Source organism: Cherax quadricarinatus, chromosome 8 (assembly GCF_038502225.1).
Source record: "Cherax quadricarinatus isolate ZL_2023a chromosome 8, ASM3850222v1, whole genome shotgun sequence".
Classification (NCBI taxonomy): domain Eukaryota; kingdom Metazoa; phylum Arthropoda; class Malacostraca; order Decapoda; family Parastacidae; genus Cherax; species Cherax quadricarinatus.
The window spans coordinates 27,310,898-27,326,249 of record NC_091299.1 but is presented as its reverse complement, the minus strand read 5'-3'; the positions used below and the strand labels follow the sequence as shown (position 1 = coordinate 27,326,249).

At 43.2% G+C, this 15,352-nt stretch overlaps 1 protein-coding gene across 5 annotated transcripts in view; it reads left to right on the top strand.

Annotated features, from left to right (window-relative positions):
• Positions 1-2,310: 2,310 nt before the first annotated feature.
• Positions 2,311-15,352, top strand: part of LOC128685451 (coiled-coil domain-containing protein 102A) — a 67,839-nt gene continuing 54,797 nt past the window's right edge. For 4 of the 5 annotated variants that reach the window (XM_053771983.2, XM_053771980.2, XM_053771981.2 and 1 more), the window contains exons 1-2: positions 2,311-2,413; positions 12,059-12,199. In XM_053771983.2, coding sequence (XP_053627958.2) covers positions 12,068-12,199 — 132 coding nt within the window. In that variant the 5' untranslated portion in view covers positions 2,311-2,413; positions 12,059-12,067. Of the gene's footprint in view, positions 2,414-12,058; positions 12,200-15,352 lie in introns of those variants that run through there. The other variant, XM_053771985.2, reaches the window with a different exon arrangement.

Below are 15,352 nucleotides of genomic sequence, written 5' to 3'. Positions count from 1 at the left end.
TGTATTTCTCAACAAGTGGACAATTAAGCACATAGTGTTCAAGGCAGTGACCATATGCCTGATCACATAATTTACATTTAGTTTGATCATCATCTGTGTGTCTCCCAAACTGCCAGAAGTACTTGTAACCAAGCCTAAGCCTGGCTACTACAACATCAGTCAGTACTTGCAACCAAGCCTAAGCCTGGCCACTACAGCATCAGTCAGCCGGGCTGTGGCTCGTACGTTGATTTGCGTGCAGCCAGCAGTAACAGCCTGGTCGATCAGGCTCTGATCCACCAGGAGGTCTGGTCACAGACCGGGCCGCGGGGTCGTTGACCCCCGGAACTCTCTCCAGGTAAACTCCAGGTAAGCCTAAGCCTGGCCACTACAACATCATACTTGTAACCAAGCCTAAGTCTGGCCACTACAACATCAGTCAGTACTTGTAACCAAGCCTAAGTCTGGCCACTACAACATCAGTCAGTACTTGTAACCAAGCCTAAGTCTGGCCACTACAACATCAGTCAGTACTTGTAACCAAGCCTAAGTCTGGCCACTACAACATCAGTCAGTACTTGTAACCAAGCCTAAGTCTGGCCACTACAACATCAGTCAGTACTTGTAACCAAGCCTAAGTCTGGCCACTACAACATCAGTCAGTACTTGTAACCAAGCCTAAGTCTGGCCACTACAACATCAGTCAGTACTTGTAACCAAGCCTAAGTCTGGCCACTACAACATCAGTCAGTACTTGTAACCAAGCCTAAGTCTGGCCACTACAACATCAGTCAGTACTTGTAACCAAGCCTAAGTCTGGCCACTACAACATCAGTCAGTGTTCACATTGCAAGCTGCTCCATAAACTTACTTACCTATGTTCATGTTATCATAGTGGGTTATAGATCTACTCAGGCTACAAAAAAGTCGAAGTGACTTATTTCCACCGGGATCCTTTTGTTACCTTATCAATAATATTTCATTAATATAAAAAAATCAAATGTGGCAGATAAGAAATTATATAAAAATGAAATATTTTTTTTAGTATACCATCTGTCTCAGTATGCCAGACTCTGATCCTTTTCTTACTGTGCTGCTTTCTTGTGTGATACGTTGTTCCCACTCGTACAGAGGGAATGGAAAGTGGGCAGATTTCTATTCCAGACCCGCCCACTGGGTGGGTCTCCAGTGGCTGGGTGTTGGTGATCTAATACTGGGAGCATGAGGAAGTGGATTGATGGAAGTGGACTGAGAAGGAATGGAGAGTAGTGGAATGGAAGGATGAAGGGACGTAGAATGGAGGTAGTTGGAATAGAGGTAAATGAAGTAGATGGATGTAGTTTTAGAGGGAGGTGAAGTGGAGGGGGGTGGTGGGATGGAGGGAAGCAGAGGGTAGAAGTATGATTCAAGGTGGAGGGATGGAGGAAGGTGGAAGAATGGAGGTAGGTGAAGGGATGGAGGGAAGTGGAGAGATGGAGGGAGGTGGAGGGAGGTGGAGGAATGGAGGGAGGTAGAGGAATGGAGGGAGGTGGAAGGATGGAGGGAGATGGAGGAAGATGGAGGGATGGAGGGAGATGGAGGAATGGAGGGATGGAGGGAGGTGGAGGGATGGAGGGAGGTCGAGGAATGGAGGGAGGTGGAGGGATGGAGGGAGGTGGAGGGAGGTGGAGGGGTGGAGGGATGGAGGGAGGTGGAGGAAGATGGAGAGATGGAGGGAGGTGGAGGAATGGAGTGAGTTGGAGGGATGGAGGGATGGAGGGAGGTGGAAGAATGGAGTAAGGTGGAGGGATGGAGGGAGGTCGGGAGGGATGGAGGGAGGTGGAGGGATGGAGGGAGGTGGAGGGAGGTGGAGGGAGGTGGAGGGATGGAGGGAGGTGGAGGAAGATGGAGAGATGGAGGGAGGTGGAGGAATGGAGTGAGGTGGAGGGATGGAGGGAGGTGGAGGGGTGGAGTGAGGTGGAGGAATGGAGGGAGGTGGAGTGAGGTGGAGGGATGGAGTGAGGTTGAGGGATGGAGTGAGGTGGAGGAGTGGAGTGAGGTGGAGGGATGGAGGGAGGTGGAGGAAGATGGAGATATGGAGGGAGGTGGAGGAATGGAGTGAGGTGGAGGGATGGAGGGAGGTGGAGGGATGGAGGGAGGTTGAGGGATGGAGTGAGGTGGAGGGATGGAGGGAGGTGGAGGGATGGAGGGAGGTGGAGGGGTGGAGTGAGGTTGAGGGATGGAGTGAGGTGGAGGGATGGAGTGAGGTGGAGGGAGGGAGTGAGGTGGAGGGAGGGAGGGAGGTGGAGGGGTGGAGTGAGGTTGAGGGATGGAGTGAGGTGGAGGGATGGAGGGAGGTGGAGGGGTGGCCTGGCCTGGTCGCCGCTAGATGGCTCCACTATAACATGTGTTGTCAACATCACTCTGCAAGATGTGATGAAGGACCACATACCTTGTGAGTTACCATCTCTCCGCCTTGTCTCACACCTCACTGCAGGTATCCCACCTCAGGGATACCACAGCAGATCTCCTACCACCCATATAGCCATGTATATATGTTGTGCTAAGGCTATATATGAGGATAAACGAGATCACTCAGAGGTCTCCCACCTCAGAATGCATCACCACAGCTCTCAATACGCCGTATATACCACTGATTTACGCATATATGGGCATATATACGTGTAATGTGGGGATGTGGCTAGCTGTTGATACCTAGTGACCAGAGTGATAGGTCACATTGAAGTAATATACGTCACCAGTCACAGGAGGTCAATGATCATATTAACCATTGATGACCTCGGTGTGTGTTAAGATGACCTCTCCAGGGAGGTTCCTTGGTGCTGGTGAGGGGCTCTTGGTCTGGGGAATTGGATCTGTGCTCCAGTTCCCAGAACTGAGCCTGAGTACCAATGTTAAGTCACCTAGATTCTGTACACATGCTGCTATACCTGGAGTTTACCTGGAGAGAGTTCCGGGGGTCAACGCCCCCGCGGCCCGGTCTGTGACCAGGCCTCCTGGTGGATCAGAGCCTGATCAACCAGGCTGCTGCTGCTGGCTGCATGCAAACCAACGTACGAGCCACAGCCCGGCTGGTCAGGAACCGACTTTAGGTGCTTGTCCAGTGCCAGCTTGAAGACTGCCAGGGGTCTGTTGGTAATCCCCCTTATGTATGCTGGGAGGTAGTTGAACAGTCTCGGGCCCCTGACACTTATTGTATGGTCTCTTAACGTGCTAGTGACACCCCTGCTTTTCATTGGGGGGATGTTGCATCGTCTGCCAAGTTTTTTTGCTTTTGCAGTGAGTGATTTTCATGTGCAAGTTCGGTACTAGTCCCTCTAGGATTTTCCAGGTGTATATAATCATGTATCTCTCCCGCCTGCGTTCCAGGGAATACAGGTTCAGGAACCTCAAGCGCTCCCAGTAATTGAGGTGTTTTATCTCCGTTATGCGCGCCGTGAAGGTTCTCTGTACATTTTCTAGGTCAGCAATTTCACCTGCCTTGAAAGGTGCTGTTAGTGTGCAGCAATATTCCAGCCTAGATAGAACAAGTGACCTGAAGAGTGTCATCATGGGCTTGGTATCCCTAGTTGCCAAGCCCATGATGGCACTTCCAGTAATTATGTAACTATTTGTGAATACCTGAATAAACTTACCATCCATCCTTCCCCCCTCCCCACAGGCGCTTTATAATCCTTACGGCTTTAGCTCTCCCATAATACATATGTTAAGATTTGTTGGAATTTTTAGCCTAAGATGCGGAGGGTTAGTCACCAAGGATAACTCAGGGTAGAGAGGGTTAGCCACCCAGGATAACCCAGGGTAGAGAGGGTTAGCCACCCAGAATAACCAAGGGTAGGGAGGGTTAGCCACCCATGATAACCAAAGGTAGGGAGGGTTAGTCACCCGGGATAACCCAGGGTAGGGAGGGTTAGCCACCCAGGATAACCAAGGGTAGAGAGGGTTAGCCACCCAGGATAACCAAGGGTAGGGAGGGTTACCCACCCAGGATAACCAAGGGTAGAGAGGATTAGCCACCCAGGATAACCAAGGGTAGGGAGGTTTGGTCACCCAGGATAACCAAGGGTAGGGAGGTTTGGTCACCCAGGATAACCAAGGGTAGAGAGGGTTAGCCACCCAGGATAACCAAGGGTAGGGAGGGTTAGCCACCCAGGATAACCAAGGGTAGGGAGGGTTAGCCACCCAGGATAACCCAGGATAGGGAGGGTTAGCCACCCGGGATAACTCAGGGTAGGGAGGGTTAGCCACCCAGGGTAACCAGGGGTAGGGAGGGTTAGTCACCCAGGATAACCCAGGGTAGGGATGGTTAGCCACCCAGGATAAACAAGGGTAGTGAGGGTTAGTCACCCAGGATAACCCAGGGTAGGGAGGGTTAGCCACCCATGATAACCAAGGGGAGGGAGGGTTAGCCACCCAGGATAACCAAGGGTAGGGAGGGTTAGACACCCAGGATAATCAAGGGTAGGGAGGGTTAGTCACTCAGGATAACCCAGGGTAGAGAGGGTTAGCCACCCAGGATAACCCAGGGTAGGGATGGTTAGCCACCCTGAATAACCCAGGGTAGGGAGGGTTAGCCACCCAGGATAACCCAGGGTAGGGAGGGTTAGTCACCCAGGGTAGGGAGAGCTAGCCACCCAGGATAACCCAGGGTAGGGATGGTTAGCCACCCTGAATAACCCAGGGTAGGGAGGGTTAGCCACCCAGGATAACCCAGGGTAGGGAGGGTTAGCCACCAAGGATAACTCAGGGTAGGGAGGGTTAGCCACCCAGGATATCCAAGGGTAGGGTGGGTTAGCCACCCAAGATAACCCAGGGTAGAGAGAGTTAGCCACCCAGGATAACCCAGGGTAGGGAGGGTTAGCCACCCAGGATAACCAAGGGTAGGGAGGGTTAGTCACCCAGGATAACCCAGGGTAAGGTGGGTTAGTCACCCAGGATAACCCAAGAAAATTATGGGTCATCGAGGACTATCAGTCATATTTCCATTGTGGTCCTTCAGTCTTGTCCTCCAGGATGCAACCCACACCAACCAACTAACACCCAGGTACCTACTTACTGCTAGATGAACAGTGAGTGCAGGTATAAGGAAACATGTTAAACATTTTCACCCTTGTTGGGGACTGAACCTGGACACTCAGTATCTGAGGCAAGTGCATTGCCAACTGAGCCATAATTTATCTGGCACCTCAGCACTGTATGACCCTTTCAGGTTTAGTACTTATCTTCATTATACTAATAATAATTATCACATGTCAGTGTTAATTAGGTGATGATGTACTTTTATAAGTGATGTATTTTGGCCAGTACAGTGGACCCCCGCATAACGATATTAATCTGTTCCTGAGAGCTCATTGTTATGCGAAATTATCGTTATGCAGATGAATTTTCCCCATAAGAAATAATGGAAATCAAATTAATCCGTGCAAGACACCCCAAAGTATAAAAAAAAAAAATTTTACCACATGAAATATTAATTTTAATACACACAAACTGAAAAAGACATGCACAGTTACGTGACACTTACCTTTATTGAAGATCTGGTGATGATTGATGGGATGGGAGGAGGAGAGAGACTTAGTGTTTAGAAGGGGAATCCCCTTCCATTAAGACTTGAGGTGTCAAGTCCTTTTCCGGGGTTACTTCCCTTCTTCTTTTAATGCCACTAGGACCAGCTTGAGAGTCACTGGACTTCTGTCGCACAACATATCTGTCCATAGAGGCCTGTACCTCCCGTTCCTTTATGACTTTCCTAAAGTGGTTCACAACATTGTCAGTGTAATAGTCACCAGCACGGCTTGCAATAGCTGTGTTAGGGTGGTTGTCATCAAAAAAGGTTTGCACTTTAAGCCACATTGCACACATTTCCTTAATCTTTGAAGTAGGCAACTTCTTCAATTTCTCTCTCCCCTTCTCCGAAGCAGTTTCCTCAGGTGTGGCCTCATGCTGATGAAGATGATCTAGCAGCTCATCAGTGGTTAGTTCTTTAAAGTCACTAATAACAAACAGACAAATGAATAAGCACCACCTTCTCTTAGCTGGAGACTTCAACATCAATCTTGGCTTACTAGATGATCAGCCTGTAACTGATTTCATCAACAATATGAACAACACACTTCTCATACCAACAATAACTAAACCAACCAGGCTCACTGAGACAAGTGCAACCATAATAGACCACATATGGACCAATATACTAGCCCCCCTTAAATCAGGGATAATCACAGATAGCACTACAGACCACTACCCTACCTTCCTCCTGACAAACATTAGTAAACCACCACTTGAATACAACAAAGTCTCATTTAGACTCCATGACGAGGCCTCAGTAAGGAAGTTCACAGCTGACCTAGAGACTGTTGATTGGCCTACAGAATTCTCCAAGGCCAATGGTATTGATGACTGGACAGACATCTTTCTTAACAAATTACTTAGACTATACAACAAACATTGTCCTATAAAAACAAAACAGATCACAAACAAACGGCTTGGTTGCCCATGGCTAACCAGCACCATTCTGAAATCCATTGACAAGAAACACCAATATGAAAAGCAATATAGACAGGGCTTAATACACAAAGATATTCTTAAACACTATTCATCAGCTCTCACCAAAGTAATAAAAAAAGCCAAACAACTATACTACTCCAGTAGATTCACAGACACTAGAGGAGATATAAAAAAGACCTGGAAAACACTCTCTCAGATTCTAGGGACCCACAAACTGAGAAAAACCAAGAATATTGTCCTAACTAAACCTAATGAAACACCACTACATCCCACTGACACAGCTAACAAGATAAACGACTTCTTCTCAAACATAGGATCTAATCTCGCCAGTAAAATCCCACATACCAATGCCCATGCCGGGGACTACCTAGATGGAAATTTCCCTAATTCCTTCTATCTTGCACCAACTGAGCCCACGGAAGTCATTGAGATCATAAAGTCACTTAAAAATAACTCGGGGAATCTGTCTCATGTCCCACCATTACTGTACAAGCGAGCGGCCCATGTCCTTTCGCATGCTATTTCATTACTTTTTAACAAGTCAATAGAGACTAGCACCTTCCCGAAACTACTCAAGATGGCAAGGGTTACACCAATACATAAAGGTGGTGACCCTACAGACTTAAACAACTATAGGCCAATATCTAACTTACCATTGCTATCCAAAATCTTTGAGAAACTTGTGCACAGGAGACTGTATTCATTTATAACGGCTCAAAACATACTCAACCCCTGCCAGTTTGGATTCAGGAAAAATAAAAGCACTAATGATGCAATCATAAAAATGCTTGATCTGCTTTACACAGCACTGGAAAATAAGGAATATCCACTAGGAATTTTTATTGACCTAAGAAAAGCTTTTGACACAGTAAACCACGAAATCCTACTCCACAAACTTGACCACTACGGTATAAGAGGCCATGCGCTTGCTTATTTCAAATCTTACATTACTAATAGGTATCAGTACGTCACCATTAAAGACACAGCATCAGCAACACGGCCACTTGATACTGGAGTTCCGCAGGGAAGTGTCCTTGGTCCCCTGCTCTTCCTCATATACATCAATGACCTACCAAACGTATCCCAACACCTAAAACCCATTCTCTTTGCTGATGACACGACTTATGTCATCTCTCACCCTAATCTTGCCACCCTTAACACCATTGTGAATGAGGAGCTGATTAAAAATATCGACTTGGATGACAGCCAACAAACTTACGCTTAACACTGACAAAACTTACTATATTATGTTTGGTAGCAGAGCAGGAGATGCACAAATTAACATTAAGATTGACAACACTCTAATTACCAGAAATAATGGGGGAAAATTCTTAGGCTTATACCTTGACAATAACCTGAATTTCAGCACCCATATCCAGCATATAGCCAAAAAAGTATCCAAAACGGTTGGGATCCTCTCCAAGATACGATACTACGTGCCGCAAAATGCCCTTCTCACACTATACCACTCACTTATTTATCCATACCTCACCTATGCTATTTGTGCTTGGGGATCAACAGCAGCAACACACCTAAAGCCAATAATAACCCAACAAAAAGCTGCAGTAAGAATAATCACTAAATCCCATCCCTGGCAGCACACCCCCCCACTCTTCAAAGATCTAAACTTACTCCCAGTTCAGTACATCCACACTTACTACTGTGCAATCTATATCTACAGGGCCTTAAACTCTAATATCAACCTTGACCTTAAACGCTTTCTTGATAGTTGTGACAGAACCCACAGGCATAACACCAGAAACAAACATCTCTACGACATTCCCCGTGTCCGACTAAACCTTTACAAAAATTCAATGTATGTCAAAGGCCCTAAAATCTGGAATACCCTACCTGAGAACTCTAGAAATGCAGACACATTCATCACCTTCAAAACTACCATTAGAAAACATCTTATCTCCCTGATACACCCCGTCAACTAACTTCACGAATACCACCTGGTGGTTCACACTTACACTCGCACACTCATTTGACCATAAACAGAAATATTAATTTCAGTCTTAATATAATGAATCCTGTGATACTCCAATACTGAAACTATATACTGTGCCAAAACAAAAGCATTCACACTGCTAAACTCACAAAATAGTATTTAGTCACTTAGCCATAATACCAACTTACCTCATAATTTGTAATATTTTACATTTAAGAATAAAACTAAGTATGCCCGAAATGCCTAGCCATGCTAAGCGTTCTAGTGGTACACTCTGTAATCTCAATTTTACTACATGTTAAACCAAACAATAACCAAATTTCTGTAAACTCAGCATTGTAATCCTTATAGAGAATAAACTTTGAATTTGAATTTGAATTCATTGTCCTCCTCCACCAACTCTTCCACATCATCCCCACTAACCTCCAACCCCAAGGACTTTCCCAATGCCACAATGGATTCCTCAACTGGCATAGGATTCCCAGGGTTAGCCTCAAACCCTTCAAAATCCCTTTGGTCTACACATTCTGGCCACAGTTTCTTCCAAGCAGAGTTCAAGGTCCTCTTAGTCACTCCCTCCCAAGCCTTACCTATAAGGTTTACACAATTGAGGATATTAAAGTGCTCTCTCCAAAACTCTCTTAGAGTCAATTGAGTTTCTGAGGTCACTACAAAGCACCTTTCAAACAGAGCTTTTGTGTACAGTTTTTTGAAGTTTGCAATAACCTGCTGGTCCATGGGCTGCAGGAGAGGAGTGGTATTAGGAGGCAAAAACTTCACCTTAATGAAGCTCATGTCCCCACAAAGTCGCTCTGCCAAGTCTGTAGGATGACCAGGAGCATTGTCTAACACCAGGAGGCACTTAAGGTCTAATTTCTTTTCAGTTAAGTAATTTTTCACAATGGGGGCAAATGCTTGGTGTAACCAGTCATAGAAAAAGTCCCTAGTGACCCATGCCTTACTGTTTGCCCTCCACAGCACACACAAATTAGCCTTGATGATATTCTTTTGCCTGAACGCTCTGGGAGTTTCAGAGTGATACACTAATAAAGGCTTCACTTTGCAATCACCACTAGCATTGGAACACATGAGAAGAGTAAGCCTGTCTTTCATAGGCTTATGTCCTGGGAGTGCCTTTTCCTCCTGAGTAATGTAGGTCCTGCTTGGCATTTTCTTCCAAAACAGGCCTGTTTCATCACAATTAAACACTTGTTCAGGTTTCAGTCCTTCACTCTCTATGTACTCCTTGAATTCCTGCACATATTATTCAGCTGCTTTGTGGTCCGAACTGGCAGCCTCACCATGCCTCACTATGTATGCCACTACGCTTCTTAAATCTCTCAACCCAACCTTTGCTGGCCTTAAATTCACTCACATCATCACTAGTTGCAGGCATTTTTTTAATTAAATCCTCATGCAACTTCCTAGCCTTTTCACTTATGATCACTTGAGAGATGCTATCTCCTGCTATCTGTTTTTCATTTATCCACACCAATAAGAGTCTCTCAACATCTTCTATCACTTGTGATCTCTGTTTCGAAAACACAGTTGAACCTTTGGCAAGAACAGCTTCCTTGATTGCCGTTTTCTTGGACACAATAGTAGCGATGGTTGATTGGGGTTTACTATACAACCTGGCCAGCTCGGAGACACGCACTCCACTTTCATACTTAGCAATGATCTCTTTCTTCATCTCTATAGTAATTCTCACCCTTATTCCTGTAGGGTTGGCACTAGAAGCTTTCTTGGGGCCCATGGTCACTTATTTTGCAGATAAAATCACCAAAAACACTGTAATAATACGAAATGTTCCGATTGTATGCTTGGATGTTACCGCAGAGGCTGGCTGGTAAACAATGCCACCGGCGGAACATGTGAGGCTGGCTCAGGCCGCACATTAGACGCGTCTCGGACGAATAGCGTTGAGCGGGTTTTTTAGTGGTATGCGAGGCAAAATCTTAGCGATAAAATGTATCGGTATGCGGATTTAACGTTATGTGATGCCAATGGTATGCCGGGGTCCACTGTAATGATGTTTAATTTTTTTTTAATTTCCAGTAAACCTGATGGGTTTTTAATAGGTTATTAATAAAATTAGTAATTTTTATAGATGATAGTTTAAGGGCAACACTTGGTTTGTCTTACTTTTATATTTAGATTATTTCTAATGACTGCATAACAAGGGGCATTCTACAAGGTACATAGTTTATTCATGTCAGTTACCATAATTTTATAATTTACAGTATGCCACTTTATAGAAATAAAGTTGTTTTTGCAGTTGACTCACAGACCCAAAAATAGTTAACCTTTCATTGTATGAGAGGGCAGAAGACAGGGTAAGTGAATGGAGAGGGTAGAAGAGGTAAAGGTAAGGGAGAGGGTAGGAGGGGAAAAGAAGTGCAATGGGGGAAGGAAATGGAGTGGACAAAAAGAAATGGCAGAGGGAAAGAGGGCAGGAGGATAAGGAGTCTCCCTTATCTCTTCCCTTCACTCTGTTCAGCAGAAGAGAGAAGGCAGGAGGAAAGAAAGAGGAAAGGAGGGAAAGGGAGAGGGCAAAAGAAAGAGAGAGAGAAATATGATTAGGACCAGGCTGGAAGACAAGAGAGAAGTAACAGTTTTTGTTGGCTTGGTCGCTCTGAAGGTTCTGTGACAACAAGACCTGCTGTGTGGTTAAAGCATCATCAATAAAGAATCGCATTATGCTGCATTTATGTGCCTAATTTTTCCATCATGTCAGTATTTTATATCTCTCCACTTGTTTGGCTAGTTGGCTGTTTACCCAAAAAATGTTATATAGCATGTTACGGATCATGTCCAGGAACTCGATGATCCCTATGGGTTTACCACTTCTCCATGAATATTATAATAGTATAGGTCATATTTGATATCAGGTGATGCATTCATTGCAAAGTACTTGGGAAGATGCTTGGCAGTGATCAAGTCTGTAGCCTTGGCAAGAGAAAAAAAATGGAGCTAAAAACTTTGACAAAATAAACTTAGGGTAATCAAATGGGCTTAAGTGAGCAGGTGATTGCAAGGCAAGGAAGAATGGGAAGATGTGTGATTTTATATTTCTGTTGATCTGCCAGTCTTTGTAGGTCAATACAGATACTCCTCACTTAACAATATACTTGTTTAACAAGAACATAAGAACATAAGAAAGGAGGAACACTGCAGCAGGCCTGTTGGCCCATACTAGGCAGGTCCTTTACAATTCATCCCACTAACAACATTTCATCCCACTAACAACCATGTAGACTTATGACCAGCTCTCAACCAGTCGGTTGAAGTGTAAGATATTGAAGAATTAGTGGAATATGTCGAGGGTGAGCTAACAAACGATGGTCTAATAGAGTTGGAAGTGCAGCAGCACTTGGAAGAGGAAGGAGAGGAAAGAATGGAAGAAGTACGGAATGGAATTCTGTTGTTAAGTGAGGAGTGCCTGTATGTGTTTCATGTCATATTAATATTTATCATTATGGTGCTTGTAGATATATTAAACTGTGGCATATTGTTTTCAATGTTCTTATGCTACTTTTTTCATAGTATGTACTTGTGCATTGGATATACTGTATGGTTTTGCTGTTTTGCTAGTCTAAAAGACAGTGTTGTAATTCTCAGACGGTTGTGATGATGGCACAATCAGGTGGCAGTGCAAGCCGTCGTGGGGCTCAGGCCCCTCTTCCAGGGGCCCACCCTCACCCTCCTGCCCCTCACTCACATGACCCTGTGCCACTTCCATATCACTGGCATGATAAACAGGTGAGTGCCTTTATGTTTCTTCATTTTTTTTACTCTATATAAATTCAGTAATATTTCAACTCAAGCAGTAATCCAGTCTTCTTCCTGGTGGTACAAGGATACAAGTCTATATTTAAAGCACTAGAAAAGAAGAAACTGTAACAATTCCCAACTGGGCTAGTATTCATTCCATGTACCTCAACCAGCACTACTTACATTATACTACTCTCTAATCTATCCCTACCTCACCTATGCTATTTGTGCCTGGGAATACTCAACAGCAAATCTAAGGCCAGTATGAATGATCTTGCAGTCTAGTGCCAGGCAACATATTCCCCAATCTTAAAAAGTTTAAACTTACTTAATATACTGTACATAAGAGTCACTCATACTTCTGTGCATACTACATATACAGGACAGTCAATTCTAATATTAATTCTTCCTAAAGCTCTTTACTGATAGCTGCAATAGAGCTCACAGGGATAATACTAGACAAAAATCTCTGTGATATCCACCATGTCTGACTCAACCTGTGTAAACATTCACTACACATAAATAGACTTAAAATCTGCACCTGAAGATTCTAGATGTTCCCTGTCTGCCAACCACTTCAAAGCTAATGTTACCAAGCCTTAGTGTGATCATGACAACGATCACACTAAGGTAGTCTTAATGTAGGGTGAGAGGTGAGTAGTACTTATGTGTAGGAAGTCACTGTAGGTAGCTGGTAGATGTAGCCCAAGCAGGCTACATCTACCAGCTACCTACGCTGCAGTCAAGAGCCATATTATTACCATTGATATACCTTGTTCACAGAATTTAATAATTTCTAACTACCTTTAGATGCCATCACAAACGAAGGGAGAAGTAATGAATAATTCATGCCGAGAATTGTAAACAAAAGCGGAGTGTTAAGGGGAGTAACTAGGCCAAATGCAGATTCATACAAGTTTTCTCTGGTGCTGGGCCAGAGAAAACGTAATGTTTTCCCTCCGCCTGGCTATCACACCACCATAGCATATAAACATACCATGTTTATATGCTATGTAACGTGTTTCTTATATAATATTGAAGAAAATATCATAGATGGATTAATGAAAATGTCTTTGTAATGTAAAATAAGACATTTAACCCTTAAACTGTTCAAACGTAGATCTATGTTTTTTCAACATTTGAAAGTATATAAAAAATGTAGATCTTCTTTTTGTTTTTTTACATTTGAAAACGTGTAAGTTTGTGTGACTGACTGAATGACTGACTTACTGAACGACTTGACTGACTTAGTGAATGAATTGAGACTTACTGAATGACTTGACTTACTAAATGACTTGACTGACTTACTGAATGACTTGACTGACTTACTGAGCGACTTGACTGGCTGAATGACTTAAAGTTAGACACTCCAGTACAACCATCAACTTCAGTACCAGAACCTCTACCATCCACCTCAGCCCAGTAGGACCACAGGGTCGCTAAATTTATGAAAAGATAGAGAATCTTTTCCCAATCATAATGACACCAAAAGTATGAAATTTGATGGAAAACTTACGGAATTATGCTCTCGTGAAGTTAGCAGTCTCGATGTTTATGCATCGGCGATTTTGCCCACTTTGAGCCCTATTTTCGGCCAATTCTAGTGTACTAGTTGACAAAAATCATAGCTATTTTGCTAGAACTCCATTTTTTCTATCGAATGAGTACAAGAAACCACCCATTTACCAATTTCAACTATCCAAAAAAGTGGTCAGAATTTAGCAATTTTGCCAATTTCACACAAATTTCAAAAGATGCCAATTTCCAAATAGGATCCAGAATAAACAAGAAAGACATTCCTGGCACTAAAATAAGTTCTCTGTTCGTTAGTCACATCCCCACGCCCCTCTTATATTTCTTTGGCTTTCCACTTGGAATTTTTATTCTTACAAAAAATAGAAGATTTACTGTTATACAGACTACTGCATTAGTGTAGAAATGGTATAAATAATATCAGCACACTTGTGAAAGAATATTAGACTCACCAGTTGACGTGTATTGGACGCTTGGCATGATTTGTTTACTTTTGAACTTTGGTAAAAATCGAACATTTCTGCTACTTTGAGCTCAATTTCAAGGTACTTTTCATTGTAAAACCAGTCAAAATCATCTCAATTTCTGTAATACGGCTTCCATTCTATAAAATGAGACCAGGAAAACTAGAATATAACAATAAATACCATACAAAAATACAGTGCAAAGTCACTGTTTTAATCTTAAAACACGGTCAAAGTTTTTTTTTTCTCATTACACACTGTGTGCTTCAGGATTTTTTTTATACTGTGCACACTGACCACATAGACCCATTCTTTCATATGTAGGCCTACCAGCTTTCTCTCAGTAGATTTGAGGGTGCTAGAATTTAGGCGTACTAGTACGTCAAAAACCCTGGGGCATAAGCCGTACTAGTACGGCCGAAACCCTAAAAGGGTTAAATGACTGTCTACTGTAGATGTACTGCGCTGGTATTGTCTGGCTAAATCCACAACTCATGCACCTTGCATGTGTTTATCTATGATTTCATACGTTAATTCCATGGAAATCATTGCCTTTTTCTTTTCAGTACTGTCCTTTGCACTTATTTTCTTAGGACCCATGGTTAGAAAAGCAAAATTTGGCCAAATGACTGTCAAAATTGTAAGCAAAGCAGAAGAGAACTGCTTCAACCACAATGTAAACATGTACGTACTGCCAACTAGCAGCAGCAGTCTGAATTATTATTACATACGTATTATGTACATTGCGTATTATTATTATTATTATTATTAATTTAGGGAACTGAAGCTCTTTTGTTATTATAGTAATTTATTATTATTATTATTATTAATTTAGGGAACTGAAGCTCTATCGTTATTGCAATAATTATTATTATTATAATTATTGTAATAAAGTTGGTAGAATTACCGACAATATGTAAAGTAAAAGGACACAAGTGCAACTAATGTGACATTTTTATTGTGGCAACGTTTCGCTCTCCAGGAGCTTTATCAAGCCGTTACAAACAGTACATGGACACAGAGGATATATATAGGCTCAGAGTGAGGTGCAATACTAGTGGTAGTAGTAGTAGTAGTAGTGAGATAAGTTGTAGTAGTAGTAGTAGAGAGATAAGTTGTAGTAGTAGTAGTAATACAATATGTA